General features: G+C 41.7%; 1 protein-coding gene across 1 annotated transcript in view; it reads left to right on the forward strand.

Annotated features, from left to right (window-relative positions):
* The window catches only part of COL4A3 (collagen type IV alpha 3 chain), a 156988-nt gene that overhangs the window by 76907 nt on the left and 65385 nt on the right, over positions 1-14696 (forward strand). The window contains exons 2-7 of the mRNA XM_069578390.1: positions 5055-5111; positions 6974-7063; positions 12093-12137; positions 12738-12782; positions 13386-13448; positions 14484-14537. Of these exons, the coding sequence (XP_069434491.1) occupies positions 5055-5111; positions 6974-7063; positions 12093-12137; positions 12738-12782; positions 13386-13448; positions 14484-14537 (354 nt within the window). The remainder of the gene's footprint in view (positions 1-5054; positions 5112-6973; positions 7064-12092; positions 12138-12737; positions 12783-13385; positions 13449-14483; positions 14538-14696) is intronic.

Genomic DNA, 14696 nt, shown 5'->3' on the forward strand with positions numbered 1-14696 from the left:
CGTTCCCAAAGAAGGGGCCTGGACCCTATTTACAAGACTGAAGAATTGGTGTGCACGTTTTAAGTTAAAATGCCTAAAGTGCTCATGTATCTTGTCTATCTGTTTTTGATTGCTCACTTTAACTTCTTAAGCTAACCAACCAGCTAGCTCCAAACCATCAAATTGTTGTAGCCACGTGTTCTGGAAAACAACTCACTCAGAAGTACAATGCAGATAGTGGAGTGCAGTTTATTACACCAGCGAGCCCAAAGCAGAGTCTCCTCTTAGCCAAGGACCCCGACCAGTTTTTGTGAAAATCTTATATACCCTAACTGTATGTGCACAAACCTGCCTCCCCGAATTCCCTGAAACTAGTCTGAACAAAGGAAAAAGAAAGATACAATTAAAGTTAACCCATGATTCATATGCCTTAAGCCTAGGTAGTTAACAGTGGACAATTATCAATAGGCCTGTGGTCATACCCCAATAAGCATAGTAGAATGTATGATTCTATTCGGTTACACAGATAATTAGGGTATTATTTTAGGTGACAGAGAGTCTAGGTACGAGCCCTGGGTCTGGTTTTCCAGTTGGTATGTCGTTTCCATAGATACTGGGCATATAGCTTCAAGTCCACCGTCCAGCCCAAGATGGAGTCCTGCTTTCAAGATAGAACCTGTTCTGCTTCCTCCTTCAAAATAAGACTTCTACCTTCATGTGAAAACCATGAAACCAAGTAAAAACAAAGGCTAAATGTGTCACCCATGAAGGTTCAAGACCCTAACTCAAGGGCAATAATGTAAAGAGTTAGGGGCCGTGATTTTGATGACAGTGCACAGGGATCGGTGTTGCTGTGGGTGGAGATGCGAGGACAGTCCCCAGACAGCAGGGGATTCAAGGGAACAAACGAGGGCTGGTGCCAGAGTCCCACACCTGCTCTCTGGGTGCAGTCGTGTGGGCTCTAAAGCCGCTTGGATCTCTGACAGTCACTTGTTCAGACCTCATATATTGATTATAGGTGAACTCATTGATTGAGACTAAATCTCTGGTATGAAAAGATTTGTTAAAAATTAAATAGCTTTTCATTTTCTAACGGTCGTCAATAGCCTTGGAAAGCTGAAGATCTTGTTTAACAGCTATTAATAGTAATGAAGTCATTGCATCAGAGTCCCTTTCTTAGGTTTGAAAATGATGTTGCTACTGAATAAGAATGTACTCTTGTTTGGGGGTGATGCCTGCAGAAGTGTTAGGTGTGAAGTGTCATGGTGTCTACAGTCCACTTTTCAATGGATTGGCAAGGAAGTGTGCATGCGCGCGTTTGTGTGTGTGTGTGTGTGTAGAGAGAGAAACAGAGAGAAAGTGACAGCTGGAATGACTAGGAGAGTATGTTAACAGTTGGGAAACCTAGATGAAAAGATATATAGGTATTCATTATACTGTTTTTCAGTTCTTCTGAGGGTTTAAAAATTTTTCCCCTCGAAATGTGTATATCCAAGCAACTAACAACTAATTAACCTTGTGTTAATTTTAACATGTGTTAAAATAGCCAAAGCTGCTTGTTTCATTCTCTCCCACTTCAAACAAAGTTGTTCAGAATTCATACATAGAAAATATATACACGTATATATATATGACTGAGCTTCCCTGGTGGCTCAGAGGTTAAAGCATCTGCCTGCAATGCAGGAGACCTGGGTTCGATCCCTGGGTCAGGAAGATCCCCTGGAGAAGGAAATGTCAACCCACTCCAGTATTCTTGCCTGGAGAATCCCATGGACAGAGCAGCCTGTATATATATATATATATATATATATATATATATATATATATATATATACAGAAAACATCTTAATCATGGCAGCCCAGTAATAGCCATATATATCACATGCCCTGAAATTCCAGGACCAATCTGGATATAAACAAATTACCAGTGTTCCATTCATTCATTGATCCATTCAGTCAAGCCACAAGCATCTGTTCAGGACATATTACAGCCAGGGTTGACAGTGTGAACAAGACTGGGCAGTTCCTTCTCTTCTGAGGCTTAGGGGCATCAAGAAGAATATACATTACACATATAGCTGCAAGTGGCCTGTTGGAGCATATAGGAAAGGGAACCTGGCCTTGTTTTGGAGGAGTTCAGCAAGCATTTATTTGTTCAAACTAAGACTGAAAGAGTCCCAATAATATATGACTGTGACTTACTCCAAGAAATAAACCTTAAGATGGCAATTCTTCAGCTATGAAGAATTGATGCTTTTGAACTGTGGTGCTGGGAAAGACTCTTGAGAGTCCCTTGAACAGCAAGGAGATTAAACCAGTCAATCCTAAAGGAAATCAACCCTAAATATTCACTGGAAGGACTGAAGCTCCAATACTTTGGCCACATGATGCAAAGAGCTGACTCACTGGAAAAGACCCTGATGCTGGGAAAGATTGAGGGCATGAGGAGAAGGGGACAACAGAGGGTGAGATGGTTGGATAGCATCACTGACTCAATGGACATGAGTTTGAGCAAACTCTGGGAGTTGGTGATGGACAGGGAGGCCTGGAGTGCTGCAGTCCATGAGGCTGCTAAGAGTTGGAAATGACTTAGCAACTGAACAGCAACATGCGCCTTTTTAGGAGTAGAGGACTGCCAGTTTGCCTTCTCCTACCTGTGGTCCCAGATGCTCCAAATCCAGGTCTTGTGTGATGTCTGGGAGGCAGAAGAGTCAGAGAGGCTCAGGATCTACATGAAACAGTGGCCACCACTGCTGTGTAAACTAGAGCACCAGGTCCGTGTGGGGTTGAGTGTCCCTGCCCCAGTATCTGGATGTAAGACTCAGACTTTCCTCTTCTGAGGCCCTACTGCCTCCTCCAGACTCTGTGGAGGAACAGCTTGGTGGTCCCTCCATTCTTGGGGCCAACCATCAGCGGGTCCCTACACTCCAGAAACAAAAGCCAGGAAAAATCTTACCTTCCGGCAGCTTTTGCTTTCAGCCCAGTGACGAAAGCCTCCCTAAAGCCTGGCTACTTTCTTGGATTGAGAGGGAAAATGGCATCACAAACAAAAAGCGGATATACAGACTAGGGTCCAAGTGTTCAGAAATCTTTAAAGAATTAGCTCTACCCTGCGGACTGGGCTTATAGATGTTGGTTTAGACTGGTAGTATCAGAGTCACCCCAGGGGCCTATTATAGATTACTGCAACCAACACCAGGGTTATTGGTTCTCTGAGTCTGGAGTGAGGCCAAGAATTTGCATTTCTGATAGGTTTCCAGATACTGCTGATACTACTCTAAAAATCCACACTTTGAGAACAACTGCTTTAATAAATATTAGTATTGTTGTTCAGTCAATAAGTCTTGTCCAACTCTTTATGACCCCAAGGACTCTAGCCCACCAACCTCCTCTGTCCATGGGATTTCCCAGGCAAGAATACTGGAATGGGTTGCCATATCCTTCTCCAGGGGATCTTCCTGACCCAGGGATTAAATTCCCATCTCCTGCATTGGCAGGCATATTCTTTACCACTGAACCACTAGGGAAGTCCAGATATTAGTATACTAGTACACTAAATTAGTATACTAGATTTGGTATATATTTTAGTATACTTAAATATGTGATTGAAATGAACACTAAGGTTTAAAAACCCAGAAAAACAAGATTAAAATAATTAAGCTAGATATGACCTAATGATCCCCAGCATCAGGGAGGAAAAGTGGAAAATTTTAGTCTTCTTAAAGAATGCCAAATAACTAACCCTTGGGGGAAATATAGACCTTCCTTTTCAATTACTTATTTTTCATTCATAGAAATTGTGATGGGTGAAAATGTGGTGAGAATCAACGATGAGTGTATGAAAATGATTATGGTCTTCCCTTTCTTAAATAACAACATAATCTACTGCCTTGGGATTAGAAAATAGATTCAATTTAAATTTTTTTTGTTTGTGTACTTATATTTTTGTTTTTTAATTATCATTATTATTATTTTGGCCATACCAGGCAGCATATATGATCTTAGATCCCTGACCAGAAATGGAACTTGTGCCCCCTGCAGTGGAACCTCGGAGCCATAACCACTAGAACACCAGGGAATTCCCTGTGTATTTTTATTTTGATTGCAGAGTCCTCACTTTGGGACTATCTGAGGCAATTTCTTTTTATTTTTCCTACCAGCCAGCACATCTCCTAGGCTTGCTCTGCCTCTGTTGTCAATTAGTATTTTTTTCTGAGGAAAATAAACTAATTTTCAGTTAATATTAACAACCCCCCCAAAGAAAGATAAATATATAACCATAGAATGTGTGTCCAAAATGTTTAAATCCACTATTTAAAACTATTTCTCTCTCTCTTTCTCTGCTGGCAGAGAGGAATTTAAAAACTGGCCTTCATAAAATAAATAAATAAAAACTGGCCTTCGTAAAATAAATAAATAAAAACACCTTCATTAGAGTTGGCATGCGCATAGGTGTGAAAGCTAGGGTTGCAAGTGGTTCTAAGTGACCATTAAGATGTGTGAGTTCCCAAGGTCACAGCCCAATTTTTGGTTTTGTTTTTTAATAAGAAAGAGCACTTTGATATCAGCATCAGTGAATTAGTTTCTTCTTGAAAATACATGATGAATACTGATCATCCTTTTTCAGTCTTAAACATTTTTGCAGGGAAAGAAACCTATAGAATTATCTACAGAAGATATCACCAGTTAATATATACAAATTCAGCTATGTTCATTTTGTTGAACCAAGAAATCTGCAAATATTAGACCACTTTCTCCCTACAACAATGGCAATTTCATATGATTCAACTATATAGTGTTCTGGGGAAAAAAAGGAGAGCTGACTTGGTCTTTTCCATGAATAAATCACTTGAAATTCCTAAATACAATAAAAATGGTGTACAATTATCTGACAGTTCTATATCCTTCTCACTTTTCTACTCTGTTTCTATTGATAAATTGCTACGGTATCACAGGACTCCTGCTAAATGGTGTTTGATGCTCAGAGAACAGAAAAATATGTTTGCTTTTGTTCTGTCGGTTGGAATTTATTAAGCCGTTTTTAAACAAAACCCTTTCTCTTTCTCTCTTCCTAGGGCTGTATCTGTAAAGACAAAGGCCAGTGCTTCTGTGATGGGGCCAAAGGGGAGAAGGTAAAAACAAAACCTTCATTCTGGTTCTTTTCTCCATAGAGCTCATTAACCATTCACACTCTTCCTTCATTGGTAGCAGACAGATCAGCAGGAACATATTCCATTCCCCAAATCCAATTGTTTTGTCTTATTAAATTTGTCTTCTGTTTTATATTTTGGTTTTTTGGCCAGGAAACATGTGGGGTCTTAGCTCCCTGACCAGGGACTGAACCTGCACTCCCTGAATTGGAAGGTGAAGTGTTAACCACTGGTGTTAACAGTCAGGAAAGTCCTTCCCCCAAAACAATTTTAAAGTAATTGTATATAAATACTAATCGGGAGTGGTGGAAAAGCCTTGGAGGAAAGCTTCAGATAACTGGTATAAATGCGGGCAATTACTGTAACTCTCTCGATCTGGAAACAAAAAATATTAAGTTAAAGGAAAAGAAAGTTTTTGAGAATGATCCGTATGTATCCCCTGTTTACATTGTCGCTGAAGGCGAGAGAATTGAAAACAGCGTGATTCGCTCACTTGGACACCAACGAAACCCGCGGATTTTGTCCTGCAGCATTTGTGTAAGGGCGCCCTCTGGTGGAAGAATCTTGCACAAGCACTCTCTCGAGGCAAAAATTCAGCTAGACAAAGTAGCTCCATTGCAGAATTGGAGTAAAAAATGAGTGCCGTGAAATCTCATTAATTCGCTCCATTAACTTTCAATTTGTGATAATTAAGACGGAGCCAGAACTAAAATTTTTCCTTTGTTTACAAAACCCTTTTCTCAGATACGCTAATGAATTGCTTAACAATATTGAAAGATGACTGCTTAAAAATATTTTTAAAAGAATGCATTTTAAGCTCTTTAGACAAAATAATTTGCACATTAATTACAATAAAAATTACCATATTTAAAGTATTCAATGATTCATGTGTAGTTTGATGTAGGGTTTTTCCCTGAAGCTGTGAAAGTGGTATGTTCAGATCCGTGTTGAAAAGCTATGACTCATTCTCTCATTCAAGAAGCATTTATTGAATCCCTCCTCTGGGTGAGATGCTATTCAAAGTGTGAAGGTAACAGTCTTGAGAGGGGCCTAGCAAATTCTTCTGCTTCTCTTTTTATTGGGTGTGTGTGTGCACACTTCATGTGAAATAGCTGACTTGCTCTGTTTTAAAAATCTAAGTTTCCACTTGTCTACTAGATTATCTGAATCAAACCAGTGGCCTTAACTGTTGAAGAGTAATCCCAGGATCTGTGTTCATGGGAAGATTATTTGTTGGCAGAACCATGTCCCTTACTGGGCCTAAAATTACTCCCTGACCCCTAAGGGCTTTCCTATATTATCATCTCTTAACTATGTAGCTCACACTTTTGGTTTTGCCACTCTTGATATCTCTCCTGCATCTCCTCCACAAATAGCAGATTGAATTACTAATTCCTGTGTAATCAAGAAAGGACTGAAACTCATAGCCTGTGTGTTGTTCTTTCGAGCTACATAGCGATTATGCACACTCCCAAGACATTCCTGAACCTGATTGTCACTCTCTCTCCATCCCCCAAAAAACACCCTTCACCAACCTCCATCTTTCTAACTGGGCTTTCCCTCTCAGTTCTTGATTCCCTGAATCTCTGTTCTATGTAGCTCTGCCAGTTGGCTAAAAGTCGAGCTTCCAGAAGACCAAAGACAAATGGTTTCAAGCCTATAGACAAATACTAACAGCAACATTCCAGTTTCTATTACACTTAGCATTGAGAGCTATTTTTTTAATCCAAGAAAAAAATGTGCAAAATGTTATCGTTATATCATAAAGAGGAGAAAATGATGGTTATGTTTACTCCTGGGCATTGCTATTCTGTGTGTGTATTGTCTTGTTTTGGTTTTAACAGGGGGAGAAAGGCTTCCCAGGACCCCCAGGGCCTCCTGGCCAGAAGGGATACCCAGGTCCCGAAGGTGTGCCTGGACCACAGGGACCCAAGGTATGTTAGCCTATGAGTTTGGAAAAACCCCAGTCCACTTAAGCTTCTTTATGATGATGGATGCCATGGTAAATTCCTGCTCCAGTCTTAGCTGGGCCCTCAGAACTCTGCTTATTTCAAGCTATCTATTTTACAAATGAAAGTGTATATATATCAATGTATTTACACTAAGATGTGTAAATTAGCTATATATCAGCAAGGAAGCTGCTGTATAGCACAAGCAGCTCAGCTCAGCACTCATGGTCTAGAGGAATGGGATGGGGGTGGGCGAGAGGTCCAAGGAGGGGCTGTGTGTATCCACATAGGTAATTCATGTGGCTCTACAGTAGAAACTAACACGATATTGTAAAGCAGTTCCATTGGTTTCAGCTACCAGCTTGTGTCCCACTCTTTGCCACCCCATGGACTGCAGCACACCAGGCCTCCCTGTCCTTCACTGTCTCCTGGAGTTTCCTCAAGTTCATGTCTATTGAGTCAGTGATGCCATCCAATCATCTTGTCCCCTGTCGTCCCCTTCTCCTCCCACCTTCAATCTTCCCCAGCATCAGGGTCTTTTCCCGTGAGTTGGTTCTTCACATCATGTGGCCAAAGTGTTGGAGCTTCAGCTTTAGTATCAGTCCTTCTAATGAATATTCAGGACTGATTTTCTTTAGGGTGGACTGGTTTGATCTCCTTGCAATCCAAAGGACTCTCAAGAGTCTTCTCCAGCACCACAATTTGAAGCAATTATACTCCAATTTAAAAAAAAGAAAAGACTATCAGTATCTTTCAGTCCTCAGCTCTACATCCTCCTACTTCCTGATTTAGGGGTCTCCACACCTGCATCGCAAATAGATGAGGAAACAGCGAAAACAGCGACAGACTTTATTTTGGGGGGCTCCAAAATCACTGCAGATGGGGATTGCAGCCATGAAATTAAAAGACGCTTACTCCTTGGAAGTAAAGTTATGACCAACCTAGATAATATATTAAAAAGCAGAGACATTACTTTGCCAACTAAGGTCCGTCTAGTCAAGGCTATGGTTTTTCCAGTGATCATGTATGGATGTGAGAGTTGGACTGTGAAGAAAGCTGAGCGCCGAAGAATTGATGCTTTTGAACTATGGCGTTGGAGAAGACTCTTGAGGGTCCTTTGGACTGCAAGGAGATCCAACCAGTCCGTCCTAAAGGAGATCAGTCCTGGGTGTTCTTTCGAAGGACTGATGCTAAAGCTGAAACTCCAGTACTCTAGCCACCTCATGCGAAGAGTTGACTCATTGGAAAAGATTCTGATGCTGGGAGGGATTGGGGACAGGAGGAGAAGGGGATGACAGAGGATGAGATGTTTGGATGGCATCACTGACTCGATGGACATGAGTTTGAGTAAACTCCAGAAGTTGGTGATGGACAGGGAGGCCTGGTGTGCTTCGATTCATGGGGTCACAAAGAATCAGACACGACTCAGCGACTGAACTGAACTGAACTGAACATCTGCATGGAAGAGATGATTCATTTGAAAAGACCCTGATTCTAGGAAAGACTGAAGGCAGAAGAAGGAGACGACAGAGGATAAGATGATTGGATGCTTATCACCAACTCAGTACACATGAGTTTGGGTAAACTCCAGGAGTTGGTGATGGACAGGGAGGCCTGACGTGCTGCAATCCGTGGGGTCGCAAAGTGTCGGACACGATTGAGCAACGGAACTGAACTGAACACCTGCATTGGCCGCTGGTGAGGTGTTTTCTGCCTCCATTCAAGCCCTGTTCTCTACCTGTATCCTGGTCACTGGGATTTCCACTAGAATCGCACTCTGATGGTGTGTCCTCTTTCTCAGCTATGTCAACTTGGTTATTGGTTTTTCTCTTTCCATCTTTATGCAAAACCCATACCAGCATATAACTTCCTCTGGATCTGTCCAGCACTATAATCCAAGGACCGCCATCCTTTCTCTGTCTTTCCTATCTCAGACAGACTTCTTTAAAAAAAAAAAACAACCAACCACACAGGCTGTGGTTCATCTCCTATTCACTCCTTAGCCAGCAACAATTTGCCTTCTGCTCCCTCCCTGAAAACCCATGACCTCCACTTTGCACTCAACCCCCAAAAGGTCAGTAGAGAATACTCTGTGTCTTTGTCTGGCCCCCGACCCCTCTGCTACGTTTCCAGCTGTGAGGCTCCCTCTTTTCTCCTTGAAACACAGGCCTTTGTTTCTGGAACCCTCCTTTCTCTTCTCTCCCCTCCCCAATGCTTTCCTTCTTTCCCTGATTCCTGTTTCTCAGCTGGGTTCTTCAGTGTCGGGCCTCCTAAGGTTCTTACCAGAGCCCACCGCCCTTCACACTCGTCACACATTTTTATCCTAAAGTCTGTGATACAACAAAGGGCTTTGTTTAAATAAATGCCCTAGAGGATTTGCTAAATAACTGCATAACCACTAGATTTGCTGATGGCTCTTTTCTGCTGTGGAATTAAGCCTGGACTCAAGCCTGGACTCTCACGCACCCCCTGGGTCACTCCCCTGCCTGCTGGCTTCCCGGAAGCTATGAACTAACTAATAAGTTGTGGAGGCTGATTATAATTTTTAAATTATAATTTTAAATCTTTTTAAATTTCCTAAGTGATGTTACAGAATATTTAGGTAACATTTTATGTGAATTTGTTGCAGGAAGGGGCACCCCTTCCAAGGCTCTTGTCTAACACTCGGAAATAAACCGTGCGAGGAAACACACGAGCTGACAAAGCAAGAGGCACCGGGTGGAGAGCAGCCGAGCAAGGGAACCCAGGAGAACTGCTCCGCTGTGTGGCTTGCAGTCTCGGGTTTTATGGTGATGGGGTTAGTTTCCAGGTTGTCTCTGGCCAATCACTCTGACTCAGAGTCCTTCCTGGTGGCACAGGCATCTCTCAGTCAAGATGGATTCCAGCGCGGAGGATTCTGGGAGGCGGTAGGATACATGGTGTCTCCTTTTGGCCTTTCCAAACCTTCCGGTTGGTGGTAGCTTATAGTTCCCTGTTCCTTACCAGTCCCTCCTGTCCTAAGGTAACACACAAATGGTTACACGGTGCCTGACTAGGGTGGGCGGCTTCAGTCAGTGTGCTCCCCCTATTCTGAGTCAGGCTCTGGGGCACTGGGACATTTCTTCTTGACTGGATTTCTTTTACTCCTCAACCGATCTCATTGGTCATGACGATGGTGACATATTATTATCTTCATCATAGAGATGAGGAAACTGACCCTCAGAACATGAAGCGATTTGTCCTGGTTACACAGCTAATAGGTGGTAAAATCAGAGTTCAAATCCAGGATTATATGACGCCAGAATCAAATTCCTACAGTCAAAGAAATTAAGCCCATTGCTACAGCCGCAAGACTTCCTGCCTTCCAGGGATTCTACTTTCCTGTATTCACGTGTGCGTTCTGTTTCTCCGCTTCTCCTTTCTCTAATCCTAATGTGAAAAAAGTCCTTTCGATTCCGGATATTTAGTGTCTGGTTTCAGACATGCTTAGTGTCTGAACATTCCGCTACATTCCTTCAGGGCGTGCTCTCAGATTTCCCTCCATTTCCCTGGAGGGGAATTTGTCACTTCAGCCCTGGACTTCAGGTCAGCCGAATGCTAACTCACTCCTATTTGTTTTGTTTTCCGCACTCCATTCTGCTGGTTTCCTTAGCTTTTATCTAGAGAAGTCAGTAACGGATTAAAATTATAGTTGTATACACATGGTGCTTTGTGTGGGTTACATGATGTGTAGGTATTCCATAACATTCATCCAGAAAACTGATAGAGTAAACCATAGCTTCGAGTGGCTGTATTGTGTTCTGTGCTGTGCTCAGTCATGTCTGACTCTTTCTGACCCAATGAAATGTAGCCCGCCAGGCTCCTCTGTCCACGGGATTTTCCTGGCAGGAATACTGGAGTGCGTTGCCGTTTCCTTACAGGCAATCTTCCCAACCCAGGGACTGAACCCACATCTCGCGTCTCTTGCATTGGCAGGCAGGTTCTTTACCAGTGCACCACCTGGGAAGCCCGTAGCCTAAAGATATAGCCACAAATGATAATTTAACCAAAGGTAGGCAATCAGAGAATATTAAAACCTGATTAAAAAGGTGTTGCAGGTTTATAAAGGTCTTCATTCTGAATATTTTCTATATGAGACAGTTTATAATGGTGAACTGAAATCTGCAGGTCACGCTTCTGGCATCTGCAGATTACAGACAGCCGCCGGCAGAGGAGGGGGTAAGGTCAGGCACCTAGGAATTCCGCTTCAGACAAGAAAGACTGACTTTGGCCTTGACGGTCCCGTCTCAGAAGTCTCTGTAACAACCCTGTCCTCAAATAATCAGAAATACCAAAACACACTGAAACTCTCAGGAATGAAGAAAAACTTTTGGATGACAATGGAACTTTCACACCAAGTGGTTTTGTTAAAACAGTTTTGTTTGGGGCTATTCTCTAAGAAACAGGACCTCCATGTGTACTCACTGTGTGTTCAAAGCAAGTTTATCTCTGGTTCAGGCAGTTCTCGGTTTGCTATTTATTTATTTGTGCCTGCCAGGCACATTTTGTTAATAAAGTAGTTCTCATGCGCAGAAATATTGCCTGCCATTCCCATCCGCCGTTGTAATTGTGTCATTCATCCTTATCAGCCCGCGGCAGCTGTCTGGCTAATGTGGGGCTTTTCCCGAAGCCCTTCTCAGACACTAATGTGAGCAAGAATCATCATCAAATCTTGTTGAAATGCAAATTCTGAATCAATAGGTCTGGGAGGTGGGGGAGACCCAGGATGGCGCATTTCTAACAAGCTCCCAGATGATGCTACTGTTGGGCCCCCCACCTTGAGCCGCAGGGGTATGAATGGATTTCTGTTTGTCCCTTCGGATACATAACTATAGCGCCAATGAAACAAGCAAGCAATTGAACCGTGTTAACAATGAAATAATCGCAAGAGCAAAACTGTGTGGCGTGTGAATAAAACCAGGACCTTTCATGTACGGGCTTATTAGTGCCAAGTAATTGTCACAGTGCTTACCTTGTTTTTTGCATTTGGATCTAGGGCTCTCCAGGATCTCCAGGACTGACTGGTGCCAAAGGCGTGAGGGTTAGTAGTCCAACCAGTCTATCCCGCCTGTTTGATGAAAAATCTTGTTTTAAAAAGTAAAAAGAACCCCCGGCACTGTAAAAGTTATACAGATGTCACAAAGGAGTAGGTTGTGTGTGAGCCGCTTCTGTAGATGCCGTTCAAGGGCAGGTAAAAGCACTCTATAATGGTAGAAATCTACATAGTGGTTACTCACTTGGGGTTAGGTATTAATCGACTGGAAAGTTGCATGAGGGTAACGTATAGGGTGGTGGAGAGGTTCTGTGTCTGGTTGGGTGGGAATCACCAAAACCTGCATATGTACACAGGTAAATATTCCTCAATCTGTTTGTGGAAGATTGGAGCACTTTATGCAAATTATGCCTTAAAAAATCTATCCCCCTAAAACGCCAAAAATGATCTTAATCACGTCTTTTTAAAAGTTACATAAATGTAAGATTTACAGAGTTTGTCCAGCTTTTTCGTGTGTTTCAAATCGCTTTTAGCTGTTCCCAATTATAGTTACAGAATGGGGTTATTGGAATGATAAATCATATTTTGTTTACAGGTTGAACATTTTTATTTTTTTCTTGCCATCTTTCTTCTTTTCTGTGTCTTTAGGGAATAACTGGATTACCAGGGTTTTCAGGTCCTCCTGGACTTCCAGTAAGTAGTGAGAAAATGTGTAAATGAAATAATAAGTAAGCTCATTTTAATAAAGATGTTTAAAGCACTAACACAAGAAAATGAGTATGATGTTTTGGCTACATGATGAAAATGTCAGAATTATAGTGTATTAAGAGTGTGGATTTATAGGATATCAAGTCAAATTCTATTTCCTGAAATGTAAGCATAATAGAATGGAATAGATTGGGGTGGGATGGGATGGGATGAGACAGAATAGAATAGAATGGAATAAATCTATTAATAGCACAGGATGAAAATAATCAGATAGTTACCACTATGCACACTTCCCCCCTCTTCTTTTCCCCAATTTAATACAGCATGTTAATGGGCTCATTTTGAATAGAGAGACCGTTTGCTTTATCTTCACTTGATAATTTATGGTTTTAATTAGCCTATGTTATTTCCTATGATTTTAATTTAAATTATCTAAAATAGTCAGTTTTCTGCTTAACTATTTAAATAACCATTTGTACTTAAATAACTATCTAAGTTAGCCTGTCTTTTCCCATTGTGTGCTCTGCACTGTTTCTACCTGGCCCAGAGCCTGATATATTTTCTTTTTGAGACTTTCTCTGTTTTTAGGGCATCCCAGGCCATCCCGGACCTTATGGACTTGCTGGTTTGCCAGGATGTAATGGTTCCAAGGTATGTATCCTCTCACACAGGAGATGGTTAGTTAGTGTTTTGCTAAATAAATAAACCTGGGTGACATAGCAACGAGATGGCCTAGCCATCTTGAAATGTTGGCTTGAAATGGCCTTTCCTTGAAATGTTGTTTTGGCCAGAACCAATGGTATATGTCTTCAGGACAGAAAGGTGATGATTTTCTTTCTTCTCATGCTTTTTTCTTTATTCTTCCAGCTTTATTGAGATATAATTGACACATAGAACTACCTAAGCTTAAGGTGTACAGCATAATAACTTACATACATCATGAAATGATTATCATCATAAGTTTAGTGAGCTCACCATCTCTTATAGATACAAAATTAAAGAAGGAAAAAATTTTGTGTGTGCGGTAATTCTTAGGCTTTATTCTCTTAACTTTTAAAAATTAACAGTGTTAATTAGATTTCTCACATTTACATTGTATCCCTAGGACTGTTTATCTTATAGCTGGGAGTTTGGAGTACCATCTGATTGCCTGCACCCAATCCCCACTCCCTCCACCCATCTTGCTTTCAGATTATGTTTTAAGAAAGTTCTCTCATGTTCTCCCACAGAAAGATGACTAGGGCTCAAACAGATATTTGCATCTGAGGTTGTGATTGAATGTAAACCAGAAACTAAAGCTTAGAATGCAAAGTTGGAAGAGAAAAACTGAGCTTTCCGATGTGCACTCATCTCCTTTGTCTCCTGACTGCGGTCAGCTTTTCCCCAGGATGGTGGCTATGAAAGAACTAATCACAAAAATTTCAAGGAAGCAGCCATTAAAAAGTTCTTGGCACAATTAACATTTTGCCATTTATGCACAATTTGAGAAACAGTAGATTCGAATCCTGTTTTCGATTAAGATAATGGTTTCCTAGTCTTTAGCCTCCTGATCCAGTAGCTGTGAGGAATTTGGGTTACTTTGTCTAAATTTACTGCTGCAGGGTTGGAAGCAAGGAACAGGGGAAATATCACAATAGGCTGTTCTAGAACAACTAAGAAGAATGACAAGCGTCATGTGTCTTCCAGGGAGAGCCAGGGTTCCCAGGACTTCGGGGGACCCCAGGCTACCCAGGGATACCGGTAGGTTTATATTTCTAACTCTAAGACATGATGTACAAGTACAAGGAGTTTCCTTTGAAATGATCATATACAGAAATCTGTCATGACCTTGGGGAAGTTGAGGCCAGTCAACAGTAGACATTTGACTTCTCTTTGCAACCCCACCGCGCTCCTCTGTCC

Source organism: Ovis canadensis, chromosome 2 (assembly GCF_042477335.2).
Source record: "Ovis canadensis isolate MfBH-ARS-UI-01 breed Bighorn chromosome 2, ARS-UI_OviCan_v2, whole genome shotgun sequence".
In the NCBI taxonomy this organism is placed as follows: Eukaryota; Metazoa; Chordata; class Mammalia; order Artiodactyla; family Bovidae; genus Ovis; species Ovis canadensis.